Source organism: Diceros bicornis, chromosome 33 (genome assembly GCF_020826845.1).
Source record: "Diceros bicornis minor isolate mBicDic1 chromosome 33, mDicBic1.mat.cur, whole genome shotgun sequence".
Lineage (NCBI taxonomy): Eukaryota > Metazoa > Chordata > Mammalia > Perissodactyla > Rhinocerotidae > Diceros > Diceros bicornis.
This window is the reverse complement of record NC_080772.1, coordinates 21,730,125-21,747,725: the sequence shown is the minus strand read 5'-3', so window position 1 is coordinate 21,747,725 and position 17,601 is coordinate 21,730,125. Positions and strand designations below refer to the sequence as shown.

Here is a 17,601-nt window from a genome sequence, read left to right as displayed (position 1 = left end):
CCAGATTTACTTAGAGTATATTTTATGACTGTTGACAGCAATAACAAATAAATCCCCAACACTTTCCTCCCATCTTCCAATGGATGCTTCTATCAGGAATTGAGGTTTACTAACAGAATAGGCCTGTGGGAGAGACTGGAATGAAACGCTCACCAAATCTTTCGGCGCATTAAATTTTTCATTAATGCCCCAAAGCTAAACTTAGAGAACAAATTATGCTTGGAATTGCATGGAAACTTTCCCCTCTAATATCCCAAACTATACGTTTCTATGCATGTAAATGTTTCAAAGGCAGAAAACTTGATAATACAAAGAATTTCTCGGGTAATATAAGACAAAAAAAATGTTTCTTTTCCTTACCAACTTCAAGGCTCTTAGGTCTCGGGTTGCACTGCTTATACCCTTGACAGCTTCTGAGCTCCATGAGCTGCATGTGTAGCTGATTCAAAATGCCCCGTTCCACCGTGTGCACCGTATTTGTGAGCTGCGGATGAAGAGGTGGGACAATCTATTTAAACTCATATTCTGGTTATTCTGTTTTCAACAACCTTCATAAAGTGAAAACATACTGACTTACCTGATAAGGATCTGTATTCATATCAAAATACTCCAAAAAGCCAGTGGCAAATTCGCAGAAAAGAAAATTATGTGTCTCATTAACCGTACGCAGACACCAGTAGGTGTTATTGTTAGAACTCGTGCAAGCACAGAAAGATCCCACTGTTGGTGAAAAAGAAAAGCAGGAGAAAATGAATGAAAAAACATAGGCAGGCTCGCCATTCTAATGCTTCCCTATCTTTACACTTTAAGGGTCACATTTTCCTTTTTGTAAATACTATGTGGTTAGGTGTTAAAAATAACTATATTTCTCCCCCTCTCTGTACAAATTTGCTGTGAGACTAGGTGAAAATGGGAAAAAACAATGGCGATCTACAATGGTGATTACAGGCTGAAGGCTAGGGGTGAAGTGTTAGGCACATTAGCTTGCCCTCCTCCTAGCTCTGGGAGGCAGCGGCCTCCAAATAGGGTGAGTGATTGGAGAATGGGAAGGAAAATACCAGGACTTCTATCTATGGTTATTTTTATCTTTTTTTAAAAAAGGAAAAAATGGTTATTTAATAAAGAGATGGATCTGGTCCCCTAGCTTGTTCTGTATGTCAGACGGCCACGTGTCACATATGGTGTGTGGAAAGAGGGGAGATTCCACAGTGTGGAGGGGTTTGGAGAAGGCTTGAACCCAGCACAGTGGATTTTGGGATGATGTAATTTGTGATCATCATAGACTTTAGCACACTTTAACACGAGATGGGCTGTGACCATGAGCATCTTTCGTACCACACAGAGGTTCACTGGTTAATTTGCAGAAAGTATGCAAAAGAGATGTCAAATTAAAAAAATAAATCACCCACTCTTCTTTCACAGAAAGACAAAGGTTCCAAATTTGCTGCCATGATTATTGAATTTCAGAAATGTGCTGTCTGGTAAATATTTTGAAAACAATTGGGATAGGTACACTTAATGAGCATTCATTGTGCACTATGTACTTTGCATGTATTAACTCATTTAATCCTTAAAACAACCTTATGAGATAGATTATTATTATTCCCATTTTACAGATGGGAAAACTGAGGCAGGGAGGTTAAGTAATTTGTCCAAGGTCACACAGCTGACAAGTGGCAGCACTAGGGACTCGGTTAGAGGGTTTACTCTTAACCACTACATGCCATTGCTGTCTGCAGTGTTAAACATACTAATTCTGTCTCCTTAAGCTAAAAGGGACATTTTAAATAATGAATGAGAAATGATTTTTAAAAAATTTTATTTTGATAGACTTTATTTTTAGAGCAGTTTTAGGTTCATAGCAAAACTGAGCAGAAGGTATGGAGAATTCCCAGAGAATACCGCCTGTCTCCACATATGCACAACATCCCCCACTATCAACAACCCTCACCACAGTGGGACATTTGTTACAACTGACGAACCCACACTGACACATCATAATCGCCCCAAGTCCACAGTCTACACTAGGGTTCACTCTCAGTGTTGTGCACTCTGTGGGTTTTGACAATGTATAATGACACGCATGCACCATTGCAGTGTCACACAGAACAGTTTCCCTGTCTTGGAAATCATCAGTGCTCCACCTATTCATCCCTCCCTCCCCCAGAGATGATTTTTCAAAAGAAAAGAGAATATCTTAAAAACAGATGATTGGGAATGTTTTCATCATTATACGATTTTTCATTGAAAGTGCCCTAAATATGTCATTTATAATTTATATTATTTATGCGTGATCACTTATTCACATTTACACACATAAAAACCATGGAACCAGAATTTTCTAATCTGTGTAGAAATCTTCCAAACCAACAATTTAAATTCACTTGATAAAATACACAAATACAATACCTTCTGATTGCTGTGCAAGAATAATTGATAAATCTCAGGGAGGATGGAAAGTTACAAGTGTAATTTCTATGAAAATGACTACTCAGTTGATGGCAGTATTTAAAACATGAATGTCATGGTTTACTCGTTATGCCAATGATGCCCATCTATTGAACTGGCACATCGTCCTGTGTCATCTTTCATATCAAGGCAGTCATTAAGAACATGTACCAAAACTCAACTGAACCTTTGACTCAAGGTATTGCAAAGTGTGACACTGAGATTTAGAAAAAAAAGAAAGCATATTTGATAAACAAGAGCAAAATGTTTTGGAACCTCCAAAGAATAAAATAAAAACTATTTTAAAAAACTCTTTTCTTTACCTTTATCTCATAATTTTAAATTTCTATTTTAAGTATTTTTATAATACACAAGACATATTAATATGTTAGTATAGTGGTACAAGGATATAATTAAATATAGGTGGTGAGTTCATTTAAAAAACTGATATGGGTACAGACCCAAAAGTGTTTAGAGACCATTGCATTAGAGGATCGTGTGCCTGGGTGGATTTGGTTTTTTTCCTATTTTTTTATTGAATATCTACTACTATGCCAATGGCTCACAGGAATAACTCCATTAAAATATGAAACAGAATATATAAAAAATATCAAAGTGTATCACACATAATATTACTTCTTGAAATTTTTACTTCTACATATATATTACATATATATCATATAAATTACATATACACACACAGATGCAGATATACATTTGTGTATGTGCACATATGTGCACAGGAACCTGATAGAAAATGTATTTTTTACTGTGCTCATTGTGAAAAAAATTCTGAAAGCTCCCCCCTAGAATAATCAGTACAATGAGCACCAAGTATGCATTGTACACTAGAAGGAGCATCAAATTTGGTATTGAATGAAATCAAGTCCCCTCTGTTTCTGAAAGAATGGAATGACTCACTAAAATTAAGGTCCTTGACAGCAGGGGACTATTTTCTGTTCCTCATGGCACTACCGCAGTGATACCCTGTGGCAGGTGCTCAAAGGTTAGTTATTGACTGGAGTCGATTTGCTCTTGGAGCAGGTGGTTTGCCTGTCAGTTTATTCACCTAATACTTATTGAGCATCCCCTTTGTGTCAGGGGGTAGAGCATCTCACAGACACGGTCTCGTATCTCGAGAAACTTACAGTCGAGTAGGGGAGACAAATGTTAAACCAAAACAAAAGCAAAAATAAAACCCATATAATTACAAATGTGATAAGTCCTAAGGAGAAAAAGTAAGCTGAAAGAGTGTACAAAAGGGGCTTAACTAGTCTGAGGCACAGGGACAGTCTGAGTGAGAAGTGACATCACAGTTGAGCTCTGAGGGGTAAGTACATCTGTGATAGGCTCAGGGTTTCAGATTGGCATAGGGTCAAAAGCCTTCTAGGAAGAGGGAACAGTGTGTGCAAAGGCCCTGAGGTGGGAGGGAGCTTAGGATGCTTGAGGTAGAGACAAGAGCCGAGTGGCTGAAGTAGATGAGAATGGGAGGAAATGGGACCAGAGTAGGACAGGAAAGTGGCACACATGTGGATATGTTAAAAGATTTTGCTCTTTATCCCAAGAAAAACGGACAGCATTAAACGAGCAGAATGGCGAGAGAGGAGTCTGGGAGACACACAGGGGGTGTTGCAGTGGTTGAGGTAAGAAATGGTGGTGTCTTGGGCAGGATGGTCTCAGCTCAGATGGGGAGAAGCAGATGGAGGTCTGAAGGACCTCCTATACAAGGTATGAGCAAACCGTAACTTCCTGTTTCTCAATACTCCATCCTCAAAGGGGCTTACCAGTCCCAGACACAACAGATTCATTTCTTCCTCAGGACCCCTGCTTCAGCCATTCCCCTGCTCGGGTGCTGCCCCTCCCAACCCTCGGCTCTTCAGATTTCTGCTGAGATTTCACCTCTTCACAAAGGCCCATCCTCCCCACCCTCTCTAAAACGGCGCCTTTCAAAAACTTTGATCACCATTTCCTTCACAGCACTACTCAACCTTGTAATTAGTTTATCTATTTCATTAACTTTCTCCCCACCCCCCAACCTCCACTGGGATGTAAGTATCTTGAGGGCCGAGAACGAGTGCATCTTGCTCGTGGTTGTGTCCCATTGTTCAGCCCAGGGCCTGGCGGAGAACAGATCCCCAGCAAGCTGAACGACCCCCGCAGACCCCCACACCCCGGTTTAGGGAACTACATTAAAAGTTAAATGCTTTGCCTTTAAGAGTTCACTCGGCCTCGACGTGACTATAAACACAGATGCAAACATGGACGCTGAAATACAAAAGCATCAAAACAGAAAGGTAAAACAAAAATTCTCCCAGATAGGAACCAAAGCTCCCCAAGAATGGCCTGTGGACTCCTAGGGGTCTCCAATCCCAGTCTGAGAAACACTGAGTCGGGTGGTCTCCTGCGACCCTTTCAATGAGAAGATCCGAGGTTTTAGCTCCTCCACAGGGTGGGAAGCCTTCAATCAGACGAGGTGCCACCAGAATTTAGGACACTGTTTCTATGTGGCCTCAGTGAATGCCGTGTACAGACCACTAAAGCAAATATAAGCATTGATCTTAAAAGTGCACAGTTGCTATTATTCCGTATCCTCGGAAATTCCATATAAAACCAAATATTTGGTGGAGTCTCCATTATTCTGCAAGCATGGTGCTAGGGATGGAAGGGGACACAGAATAAATAGGATATGGCCCCTGCATTTGAGGAGATTTACTTCCTTTTATTATACTTAGAGTACGCACTTGAAATAAAGCAAAACCAAAATATATTTGGGGTAAAACTGCTCATCCATTTATTTAGTTATTTAGTTACAGAGCAGTCTTACTGGGCAGGAACTCTGTCAGGAGCTGGGTACTGTGGGAAATATCACCAGGAGAAAAACCCAGGGAGAACTTGGCATTTTCAAACAAAGTACCCAAAAAAATTTCTAAAGAGAGGCTGGCCCAGTGGCATAGTGGTTAATTTCGTGCGCTCCACTTTGGCGGCCCGAAGTTCGCAGGTTCAGATCCCAGGTGTGGACCTGCACACCGCTACTCAAGCCATACTGTGGTGGCGTCCCACATACAAAGTAGAGGAAGATGGGCACAGATGTTAGCTCAGGGCTAATCTTCCTCACCAAAAAACAAACAAAAATTTCTAAAGAAAAAAGTAATTTTGGGCAAAATGATTCTACTTGCCAGTATAGAAGATAATATAATGCTTTCCTCTTGAATCTTTCTAGAATCCTCTTTTTAGGCTGCTGAATTGCTAGTCTGAGTAACTGCAGTACTGTGGCTGTCTCTCCACCTGGTGGCAGTGAGTGGCATTTAGAACGAGTAACTCACAGTTCCAGAAGGGGGCGGTCTGCCAGTGGTTGTTGTCATGCGTGAAGCACGTCAGGCCGGGAAGGCTGCACTCCTCCCCCTTCCTCTGGCGTCTCTTCTCCTTCCTCTCCTTCCTCCTCCTCCGGTGCTCCTTGAACAGCTGCAGTTTGCTGTCTACTTCTTGAGCAGCTTCCCTGTTCCAAGCGAAGGGAATTTTTTCATGATCAGAAAGCACTTTCTCAATTAAAAATAGGATTGTGGCTACGAATCTCACACAAATATTTAGACACGAGATAATAGATCCACAGTAATTGATGACCTTTATTTTTCACAGAGGGCCTCACAATATAATCAGCAATAGTGAAGACAAAACTCGTTGAGTGACAACTTTCTTAGAATTTTACTGAGCCTTAATAGGATCGACATTATCTTCCTTATTTACATGTGAACATTGATGGAAATAAATGTCAAGGTGAATCAGTAGATCCTGTTGGCCATACCCTTCGGGCAAATGGCTTAACTTCCTGGTGGCTCAGGACCTCTCAGCCATGAAGCCAATGGTTGGTTGGGTTAGATGGTTTCTAAAACTCTTTGACAAATCCTACAAAATAGTCTTGGAAATAATTTTCTTTTTTTCTTATTGGGTTTTTCCATAAAGGGCTCAAATTTTGTGGAAGGTCAAATACTAAGTCCCCTTCACAGGCAAATTTTACTATTATTTAAAAAATATGTATATTTCTTCCAACTCTCAGAATTCACCATAATCGCAGGCTGCTCTATAGAACACACGGAGCTAAGCCCGAGAGTCCACATCTCCCACGCACTGTCCACAGAAAGCAGTGTGTGGAGGAAAACCCAGTTCCTGGCCTATGCATCAGCAGAGAACACATAGAGAATTACAGAGTCTGTAATGAGCCACACGGCTCCCCCTCAGAATTCCAAAAGCATCCCCATGGTCCCTCGGCAGGGTGTGGGCTTGGTTTCAACTTCTTGAGCTAATGCCCTCCCAGCTGAATCTACTTTTTCCAAGAAGCACTGATACCGGCTCAACACAAGGTTGATATAAGGGAAGCCATAGAAAAGAAACCATCTTGTAACTTTGAATGACCTCTGATTAACCAACCCAGCTGGATATGCCCCCTCCAGGCTTTTGAGTTCCTTAGGAATGTGGTGACCCCTGGGCAGAGAGTCTCTGCTGATAGCCATCATCAACGACAACTGAAAGATCTGGGTATTGGGTGTTGCTCTGGTCTCTGAGGCATATCCAGTAAAACAAAGACTATCAGGAACTAAGACCAGATATCTGCCCCTAGTCAGGGATCAGATGGATGCCCCTACCTGGAGACCAGATGCCTCCCCGACCCAGAGACCTGCCTCCTATACACCTGGCCTGTAGTTTTTGCTCCGTAAGATGGTTCTTTCGGACATTAGTTGGCCATCCTCCCCCTTGCTAGCAAGCTATAATAAAATCCTTTCTCTCCTACCACCTTGCCTCTGGACTATTGACATGTCTTGGGTGGGCAGACGACCACTCCTTAGGCAGTAACACACCACTTGGACACAGGAGTCCCTGCAGCCTTTCAGAAGAGCCCAGTGGACACCCCTTCACTCCCAGCAAATGTGGGACGCAGAGAGTTACTTACTTGAATGGGTGAAGATGGCTCTTCAATTTCTCTTGCTTTTTTACACCTTTCTCTTTATTGTAATAGCTACAGGCAAGAAGATTAAAAAGTGAGTCTTCATCATCTTGCATTTGACCAAACAGTTCATTTTATAAAGACAAAGCAACATAGAAGGAAGGCAGTTACTTTGTTATAACTATCTTAGCTCAATGGGACTTTTTGTTTTTACCTCTGTTTAGGTTTATGACATATTTAATTTGACCTAAATAGTTTAGGTCATTACAATATATGATAATGAATTTAATTTCTTAAGCTTTCTGTTGGTAAGAGAAGGGAGCCTAGTGGTAAGCACTGTAGCTTGTGTGCAAATGAGTTTGGGAAGGAGGCCACGGGATGGAGACATGCTCACCTCTGCTTACTGCAGCCGCATTCCTCAGGCTTTCTTCTCTTCAGATGTCCTCTCACTTCTCTTAAATTCTTAATTTTATCTTGCAAAGCTTCAATCTGGAAAACACGCATTTGAACAGTTACATTTTGAGATCAGGATTTTCTTCGCTAAGTACCTTTCTTTTCACCTTATTTTCTGTGTCCATAATTACAGCTATTCATCTGCGATGATAATTAATCTGGCAACAAACAGGACACAGAGTACATCTACCTCTATTCCAACTGATGTGCTATAGATAAACATGCACAGATGTCTCATTTGCAATTGAATCATTTTCCCACAGAGGTTTCACAAGGTCATTGAACCAATCCCCATTTTTTTCTCACACTATTTTGTTTTCAGTTAGGACTATCACTGGAGAAAGATAAATACCTTGCTGTTCTATTTTTCACAAAATTATAAAAAGATGAAGTGTACACCCAGGACGTCCCACCAGACACAGCAGGGCTGGTGAGCCAAGTCTGCATCTGGAATATACCTTCCAATCACATAGCCATGGCTAACCTCTTTATCGATGTATGCCTTGTGGTCCTTCCAGGCTCTGGCTGATTGATAGAGTTCTCGCTCACAATGGATTGTATCATTTGGAAGAATAAAGCACCTGCAAAAGCAAACAAAAAACATTAGAAATAGCACAGGGAACACAATTATCCTCTAAACTCTTAATTTGGAGACAGGCAATAGTTTGGAGCTGAGCCATAGACAAGGATAAGTGGGGATGTCTCCTGGTGGGGGCAAAGGATGGTGTCAGAGAGAGCATCATCACCAAGACCATCTTTCAATACCCACATCCCCATGAACAGATACCACCACAAAACCCAGTTTTGAAAGCCTCACCAAATATTGTAGGAAAAAATGAGGTTTTCACAGTTATCACGGAAATAGCTTGATTGAAGAAATGCAGAGTTAGAAGTGGGTTATGCATCTCATTCATTTTGTTATAAAAAGCTTGCGTCAAGTACCCCATTAAGTTTGAAGCGAGGAAACAGCCCCAGGGAAAGAGAGCAGGTGGGGTGGGGGTCAATCAACGCTGACAGAGAAACCAATCCTGGTCTAACTCTCCCAGCACGTAACCGTAACAACTACAGGCACCGGGGACCAGTCCCAAGGATGAAAGTCCCGGCAGAGCTCGTGGTACCCCTCCTCCCCAAGGCGATGAAATGAAAGAGAAAACAAAGATCTCGCCAATAAATTCAGAAAGAAAGTGCTTCTCTAGGTAAAAAGGTAGAAAGCTGTGGGGAAACCGTCTCCCCGTCCTGTCTCCATGAGTCCCAAGGCCCTCTGTGCCCTCAGGGGTCTGGACGGGTTAGGCGCTTCTGCCTCTTACGTCCATTCCCAACACGTGCCATCTCTCTGGAAGCTTCTCCAGAGCCCACACTCCTCCCTTGGGCTGTGTTTCATTTCTGAGCCTGTGAGTGTACAACCTCTCTGAGCCACAGTAACCATGCAGCATGGAGAGCCTCCATCAGTCGCAGTAATGCTTTCCATCTGTTTTCTAGACTCCCACAAAGGTAACCGCTTAAGGGCAGAACTCCATGCCTGCTAAGTCAAGATGTGACAGAATCACTCTGGCTAAATTCCCAGCCGGTCAGCTTTAATGTGAAATTGAACTCAAAGCACACATCCAAATGTAGGATCATCTGAACTCCCTGTTGCTTCTTAAACCCCCAGTGGCTCCGTGGGCCAGCCCTGTGACACCGTATTGCCGAGGGATATTACTTTTTGTAAAGGAGCAAAATGGTGATAATATGGGGGGATGACTTTGAACCCCAACCCTCGTGAACACCTAAAGCTTCCTACTTGTGCGTCACCCGGACGGTGGCGGGCAGGCCCACGGCATTGCCACCATCTGCCAGCATCGCGTCCCTGTCGCTGGCCGCCTGGCGGCCTCCGGGCCCCTTGCGGCCTTCATTGTGGCGCTTGGCGATGTTTCTTGGTCGCAACACTTGCAATTCTTCTTCCTCCAGGTTTATGTCATATATTTCGCCTTCAAATTCGACTGACAAGGAACGTGTCTGCCGAGTATGGACAAATCTGGGCTTATACTCTGGAAATAAAGGAAGATACGTTAATATGGATGTAGTTTATGGAGGCAGATGTAGTTTAGGAGGGAAGAAAAGCATCAGCTGGCTTGGTGAGCATGTTGGGAAGGGGCGAGCAGTACACGCTGCATAGCTGACGGCCATCTCCCTGCTGTGGACAGCCCACTGTGACTCACACCAGCAGGGGCGGGCTCCTGTCTAGCTCTGCCACTGCACAGCAGTGTGACGGATAGCATGCTTCTCTGGGCTGAGGCCCTTCGTCCCTCCAGTGAGGGGTAGGTCTGGGTGACCTCTAAGATCCTTCCCACTTACGGCAGGCTGTGGACGTCCACACCGAGTTTTCACCATGACCTGCTAAGGCAGTTTGTTTGGATAAAACTCTATTCTCAATGATGGTATTAATAATAATAATGACTGTCACTTATTGACTTTTTGCTATGTACTATTCACTCATACTTATCTCTAATCCACAATCTTGAAAGATAGGAATTATTAGAATATATCCTTACATTAAAAACTTATCAGAGTGTCAAAACAGGCTCATGCATTTGGTGTTATTACTCTTATTTTACGGATGAGAAAACTGAAGCTTTGAATGTTACGTACATTTTGCAAGGTTATGCAGCCAATAGCTGTGGGTGCTAGAATTATAATCTATCACAATCTAAAGACTACAAAGTCTTCCCACTGCGTTGGGCTGCTTTTTCAAAAAGGTAAATACTCTAGACACCTTCTGTTTGCACAAATAATAGAGATCGCTCTAAGAAAAATTAAATTTTGCAAATGCTTTCATCAGCCAGCTGACTTTTAAAACCTGGCAGGTGGAAGGTAATGCCAGGGGGAGGCCAGCAGGTTTTCTGGTCACTACAGACCACTGTCAAGGCTCAGAGTGTGCGAGAGAAGAGCTTCAACATGCAAACATGGCCCCTCCTGAGCAGACGCACCTAGGCTCTGGGGGGCATACCCACGTGGCCTGCCCTCGCCAGCCTGCTGCTAAAGTAGGCAGAACGGGAGAGCACTGGCGGTGGAATCAGAATCATCACGCTCCCTGCAGGATCCCGCTCTGATGGCAGTTTCCAGATCGGGAAATGCTTCTGTGACAGTTGGCAGGTCACCGGGAGTGCTCACTTAACTGTGGAAAAGAGGAGAACCAACTCCTGCTCTCAAATACATAAGACTCCACACGGACTGAAAAAGCGGCCCCAGATTTCTCCAGTTTGGTTTAACACTGAGAAATCAATGTGCTTTATGGTCATTGCTTGGGGGGCGACATCTAAGTTCCTGGGAGAGAAGAGGGTGCCCCGGCCTCTAGGCTGAACATTGGCACTGGTTCCTGTTAAGGGAAAGTGTCAGGGTCCCCGTCCCTGTCGGTTTCCCAGTTGATATAACGTGAATTATTGAGCCCGGCATTTTCTCTCAGGGAAGAAACTCTCCCAAATCAATTGTTCCCGGCCTTTTGGGTTATGAATTCCTTTAACAGTTTGTTGAAAGTTATGGACATCCAGAAAAATGTGCTTTTAAGTATGGAATATACTTAAAATTTTGGATAAAATATTAGAGGGCTCATGACCCCCTAAAGTTCATCTGTAGAGTCCAGAATAAAAAAGCCTGTTCTAAGGTCTTCCGTCATTCTAGCGAATGATTTGATTTCCTAATTTTGTACACAGAATTGAATTTAATGCACCTCGCTTATTTCCAAAGCAGTATAGAAAGGAATTACCACAGAAATGGGTCACTTTTCATATTGTGCCACTAGATGGCACTAGCCTCTCATTCTTTTATGGAAGGAGCACGCCCGTGGGTTTTCATAGCTATATAATCATAGGAATCTCATAGCTGCCTGATAAAGTTTTTATAAAGAAAATGCTGGCCAGTGCTTTTCATCCTGAATTCTACTAGTTTGACCCTGCCAGTCAACAAGAGGAATTAAAAAAATCATTGTCTTAAAACAGATATGCCATTAAAAAAGGTATTTATATTTAGCTGCTGATGGAATTACCTTGGGGAGAAGCACTTGATCCAAAGGTTACAGGAAGTGTACTGATCTTCGCACACCCTGTCTATACCCCATCTCCACTGACCACGTACCCAACGTATAATATGATGCCTGGAACAGAATTGGGCACTCAGCAGTGACAGCAACAAGATCAGTCTTGGTGGAAAAATATCAAATAGAAGGGAGAAGTCAAGATGGCGGCGTAGGCAGACTCTGAACTCACCTCCTCCCACAGACACAGCCAATTTACAACTACTCATGGAAAAACTGCCCCCGAGACAGAACTGAAAACTGGATAAGAGGAACTCCTGCAACAACGGACGATCCTAACTGAGGTGGAAGAGGAAGAAACTCCCTTCTGGAGAGGAAAAACGCCGCCTTCACAAGCCGCCAGCTTCCCGGCCGCAGGGAGCCGCCCAAAGGTCCGCAGCCGTCCCTGGAGGCGCGGGGCCCAGAGCCGGGGAGCGCCCCTGCTGGGGGCATTTTGTGGACCCAGCACAATCGAGACGAGTGGCAGAATATCTGACTTTGCCTGCTACTAAAACATTGCGGAGTACCCCCAGAAAACCCGGTTCACAAAGAAACTAAAACCGGCTCTTAAAGGGCCCGCACGCAAACTCACCCATTTCAGAAAGCATCCTAAAATCACCAGAAAGAAAGGTGCACAGTGCTGTGGTGAAAAGAGACTCACCTGATAGGCTCTGAGTGCATCTCAGTGAGAGGTGAGACCTCTCCAGGGACTGGGACATTGGTGGCGGCCATTGTTGTGGCCCGGTGTGGGCGTGCTGACACAGACGCCATTGGAGTTCTCCCTGAGGCCTGCTGGCCCAGGGTCTGCCGCACCCGCTAGAGCACCGATTTAATCCAGCTCAGTCAGGGCGGGCAACCCACCCTAGAGACTGGCCCCACCCAACAACAAGCCCTCAGGCAACTTGTGGGCCTGCATAGATTGGTGACTGGATACTCTGCAGCCTGGCAACTGAGCCCACTTCGGTGGGGCAGGGCGTGCACAAGGAGTGGGTGGAGAGTGTGGGGCAGTGGTGGAGTGTGTGGGGCTCCCGCCGTGGAGAGACTGGGTCCACTTCGGGAGGTCGGGGCGTGCACACAGGGCAGGACTGTGTTGACTGTGTGTGTGGACCTGTGGGTGGCGGGGCTTGTCAGCTGCGGAAGCCTTGTGCTTCTCAAAGACCCACATAGGAGGTTTGCCCCACCTTCCAAAGCCTGAAACAATTGGGTGCTCCTGTGCCTGAGGCCAGCCCCACCCAGCTGCAATCCTCAGAGAGCTGACAAGAGACCTAAAGGCTGGAGGCTTATACCAATTGTAAGCCCCTGAGCCTAACAACCTGCCACGCTGGGGGCCAACTCACTTAAAAGAAATACTGCAAGACAAATGTGGTATTAGAACTTGCAGTCAACTGTGCTGCGGATCCCCACACCTGATAAAGAGACTGAAGGGCCCACAACAACTACAAACAGCTGAGCATTACAACAGCTGACCAGGAGCATAACTCGGCCTACCTGGGCACATACAGGGAGAGCAAACAGGCCACAACAGAAGGACACACGTAGCCCACATAGGGGTCACCCCTGGAACATTGAGAACTGAGGGAAGCACACTGCAGGCCTCCTAAGCCATCACTTGCATAAGGTCACCTATCCAAGAGCAGGAGACGTAGCTGACCTACCTAATACGTAGACACAAGCATAGGGAAAGAGGCAAAATGAGGAGGCAAAGGAATACATTCCAAGTAAGCGAACAGGACAAAACCCCAGAAAAGGAACTAAGTGAAACAGAAATGAACAACCTACCAGACAGAGAGTTCAAACTAAGACTGTTAAGGATGCTTACTGATGTGGGGAGAAGAATAGATGAACTCAGTGAGAATGTCAACAAAGAAATGGAAGATATAAAAAAGAACCAATCAGAAATGAAGAATACGATACTGGAAATGAAAAATTCGTTAGAGGGACTCAAAAGCAGAGTAGAGGATACAGAAGAACAGATCTGTGAGCTGGACAAAAGACTAGAAGAAATTACCCAAGCTGAACAGGTAAAAGAGAAAAGAATTAAAAAGAGTGAGGACAGTCTAAGGGACCTCTGGGACAACATCAGCGCACTAACATCCGTGTTATAGGTGTCCCGGAAGGAGAAGAGTGAGACAAAGGGGCAGAGAATCTATTTCAAGAAATAATAGATGAAAACTTCCCTAACCTAAGGAAGGAAACAGACATCTAGGTACAGGAAGCACAGAGAGCCCCAAACAAGATAAACCCAAAGAGGCCCACACCAAGACACATCATAATCAAAATGTCCAGAATTAAAGATAAAGAGAGAATCCAAAAGCCGCAAGAGAAAGACAAGTTACATACAAAGGAAACCCCACAAGGCTATCAGCTGCCTTCTCAGCAGAAACCTTACAGGCTAGAAGAGAGTGGCAAGATATATTTAAAGTGATAAAGGAAAAAACTTACAGCCAAGAATACTCTACCCAGCAAGATTATCATTCAAAACGGAAGGAGACATCAAAAACTTCCCAGACAAGCAAAAATTAAAGGAGTTTGTCACCAAGAAACCAGTGCTACAAGAAATGTAAAAGGGACTGATTTAAGGGGAAAAGAGAAGATCACAAATAGGAAAAATTATCTATTTCCATGATAAGAGGGCAATGGATACAAATGCACAAAAAAGAGGTTAGATATGATATCAAAAACATAAAATGAGGGAGGAGGGGAGTTAAGGAGTAGAGCTTTCAGACAGAGGTCAAACTAAACAGACCATCAATTCTGTACAGAAGGAGAAAGGAACAGAGAAGGACTACTAAAACACTGAGAAAAAAAGTTAAAAAAATGGCAGTAAGTACATACTTATCAATAGCTACTTTAAACGTCAATGGACTAAATGCCCCAATTAAAAGGCATAGGGTGGCTGATTGGATAAAACACCAAGACCCATATATATGCTGCATACAAGAGACACATTTCAGACCTAAAGACACTCACAAACTGAAAGTGAAGGGATGGAAAAAGATACTCCACGCAAATGGCAATGAAAAGAAAGCTGGGGTAGCAGTATTCGTATCAGACAAAATAGACTTTAAAACAAAAACTGTAAAAAGAGACAAAGAAGGGCATTACATAATGATCAAGGGAACAATCCAACAAGAGGATATAACACTTGTAAATATCTACGCACCCAATGTAGGTGCACCTAAATATATAAAGCAATTATTAACAGACATAAAAACAGAAATAGACAGTAACACAATAATAGTAGGGGACTTCAACACTCCACTTACACCAACTGATAGATCATCCAAACAGAAGATCAATAAGGAAACATTGGCCTTAAATGACACACTAGAACAGATGGACCTAGTAGATATACACAGAGCATTCCATCCAAAAACCGAAGAATACACGTTCTTTTCAAATGCACATGGAACATTCTCCAGGACTGATCACATATTAGGCCACAAAACAAGTCTCTATAAATTGAAGAAGATTGAAATAATACCAAGCATCTTTTCTGACCACAACAGTATGAAACTGGAAATCAACTATAGGAAGAAAATCAGAAAAGCCACAAATACGTGGAGATTAAACAAAATGCTACTGAACAACGACTGGGTCAATGAAGAAATCAAAGAAGAAATCAAAAAATATCTGGAGACAAATGAAAATGGAAATACGACATGCCAGAATTTATGGGATACAGCAAAAGCTGTTCTAAGAGGGAAGTTTATAGCAATACAGGCCTATCTCAACAAACAAGAAAAATCTCAAATAAACAATCTAACAATGCACCTAAAGGAAGTGGAAAAAGAAGAACAAACAAAGCCCAAAATCAGTAGAAGAAGGGAAATAATAAAAATCAGAGCAGAAATAAATGAAATAGAGACCAAAAAAACAATAGAAAAAAATTAATAAAACCAAGAGCTGGTTCTTTGAAAAGATCAACAAAATTGACAAACCTTTAGCTAGACTCACCAAGAAAAAAAGAGAGAAGGCACAAATAAGTAAAATCAGAGATGAAAGAGGAGAAATTACAACAGACACCTCAGAAATACAAAAGATTATAAGAGAATACTATGAAAAGCTCTATGCCAACCAATTCGACAATCTGGAAGAAATGGATAAATTCTTAGAATCATACAACCTCCCAAAACTGGATCAAAAGAAGTAGAGAATTTGAATAGACCAATCACCAGTAAGGAGATCGAAACAGTAATCACAAACCTCCCCAAAAATAAAAGTCCAGGACCAGACGGCTTTCCTGGCTAATTCTACCAAACATTCAAAGAAGACTTAATACCTATCCTTCTCAAACTCTTCCAAAAAATTGAGGAGGGAGGGAAGCTCCCTAACTCACTCTACGAAGCCGACATTACCCTGATACCAAAACCAGACAAGGACAACATAAAAAAAGAAAATTACAGGCCAATATCACTGATGAACATCGATGCAAAAATCCTCAACAAAATACTAGCAAATCGCATACAACAATACGTTAAAAAGATTATACACCATGATCAAGTGGGATTTATTCCAGGTATGCAGGGATGGTTCAACATTCGCAAATCAATCAACGTAATACACCACATTAATAAAATGAAGACTAAAAATCACATGATCATCTCAATAGATGCAGAGAAAGCATTTGACAACATACAGCATCCATTTATGCTAAAAACTCTGAATAAAATGGAGATAGAAGGAAAGTACCTCAACATAATAAAGGCCATATATGAGAAACCCACAGCTAATATCATCCTCAATGGTGAAAAACTGAAAGCTATCCCTCTAAGAACAGGAACCAGACAAGGATGCCCACTGTCACCACTCCTATTTAACATAGTACTGGAAGTCCTAGCCAGAGCAATCAGGCAAGAGAAAGAAATAAAAGGGATCCAAATTGGAAAGGAAGAAGTGAAACTGTCACTATTTGCAGATGACGTGATTTTATATATAGAAAACCCTAAAGAATCCGCCAGAAAACTTTTAGAAGTAATAAACGAATACAGTAGAGTTGCAGGATACAAAATCAACATACAAAAATCAGTTGCATTTCTATACACTAACAGCGAAGTAGCAGAAAGAGAAATTAAGAATACAATCCCATTTACAATTGCAACAAAAAGAATAAAATACCTAGGAATAAACTTAACCAAAGAGGTGAAAGATCTGTACACCAAAAACTGTAAAACATTGCTGAAAGAAATTGAAGAAGACACAAAGAAATGGAGAGATATTCCGTGCTCTTGGATTGGAAGAATTAACATAGTTAAGATGTCCATACTTCCTAAAGCAATCTATAGATTCAATGCAATCCCCATCAAAGTTCCAACAACATTTTTCACAGAAATAGAACAAAGAATCCTAAAATTTATATGGAACAACAAAAGACCCCGAATAGCTAAAGGAATCCTGAGAAAAAAGAACAAAGCTGGAGGTATCACACTCCCTGATTTCAAAATATACTACAAAGCTATAGTAACCAAAACAGCATGGCACTGGCACAAAAACAGACACACAGATCAATGGAATAGAATCAAAAGCCCAGAAATAAACCCACACATCTATGGACAGCTAATCTTTGACAAAGGAGCCAAGAACATACAATGGAGAAAAGAAAGTCTCTTCAACAAATGGTGTTGGGAAAACTGGATCGTCACATGCAAAAAAATGAAAGTAGACCCTTACTTTACACCATACACAAAAATTAACTCCAAATGGATTAAAGACT

At 42.5% G+C, this 17,601-nt stretch overlaps 1 protein-coding gene across 9 annotated transcripts in view; it reads right to left on the bottom strand.

Moving 5' to 3' along the window:
• The window catches only part of SULF1 (sulfatase 1), a 181,286-nt gene that overhangs the window by 18,692 nt on the left and 144,993 nt on the right, over positions 1–17,601 (bottom strand). For all 9 annotated transcript variants that reach the window (XM_058528839.1, XM_058528833.1, XM_058528834.1 and 6 more), the window contains 7 exons: positions 9,621–9,867; positions 8,325–8,421; positions 7,782–7,876; positions 7,394–7,459; positions 5,772–5,944; positions 578–720; positions 361–484 (listed from right to left, as the gene is read on the bottom strand). In XM_058528839.1, the coding sequence (XP_058384822.1) occupies positions 361–484; positions 578–720; positions 5,772–5,944; positions 7,394–7,459; positions 7,782–7,876; positions 8,325–8,421; positions 9,621–9,867 (945 nt within the window). The remainder of the gene's footprint in view (positions 1–360; positions 485–577; positions 721–5,771; positions 5,945–7,393; positions 7,460–7,781; positions 7,877–8,324; positions 8,422–9,620; positions 9,868–17,601) is intronic.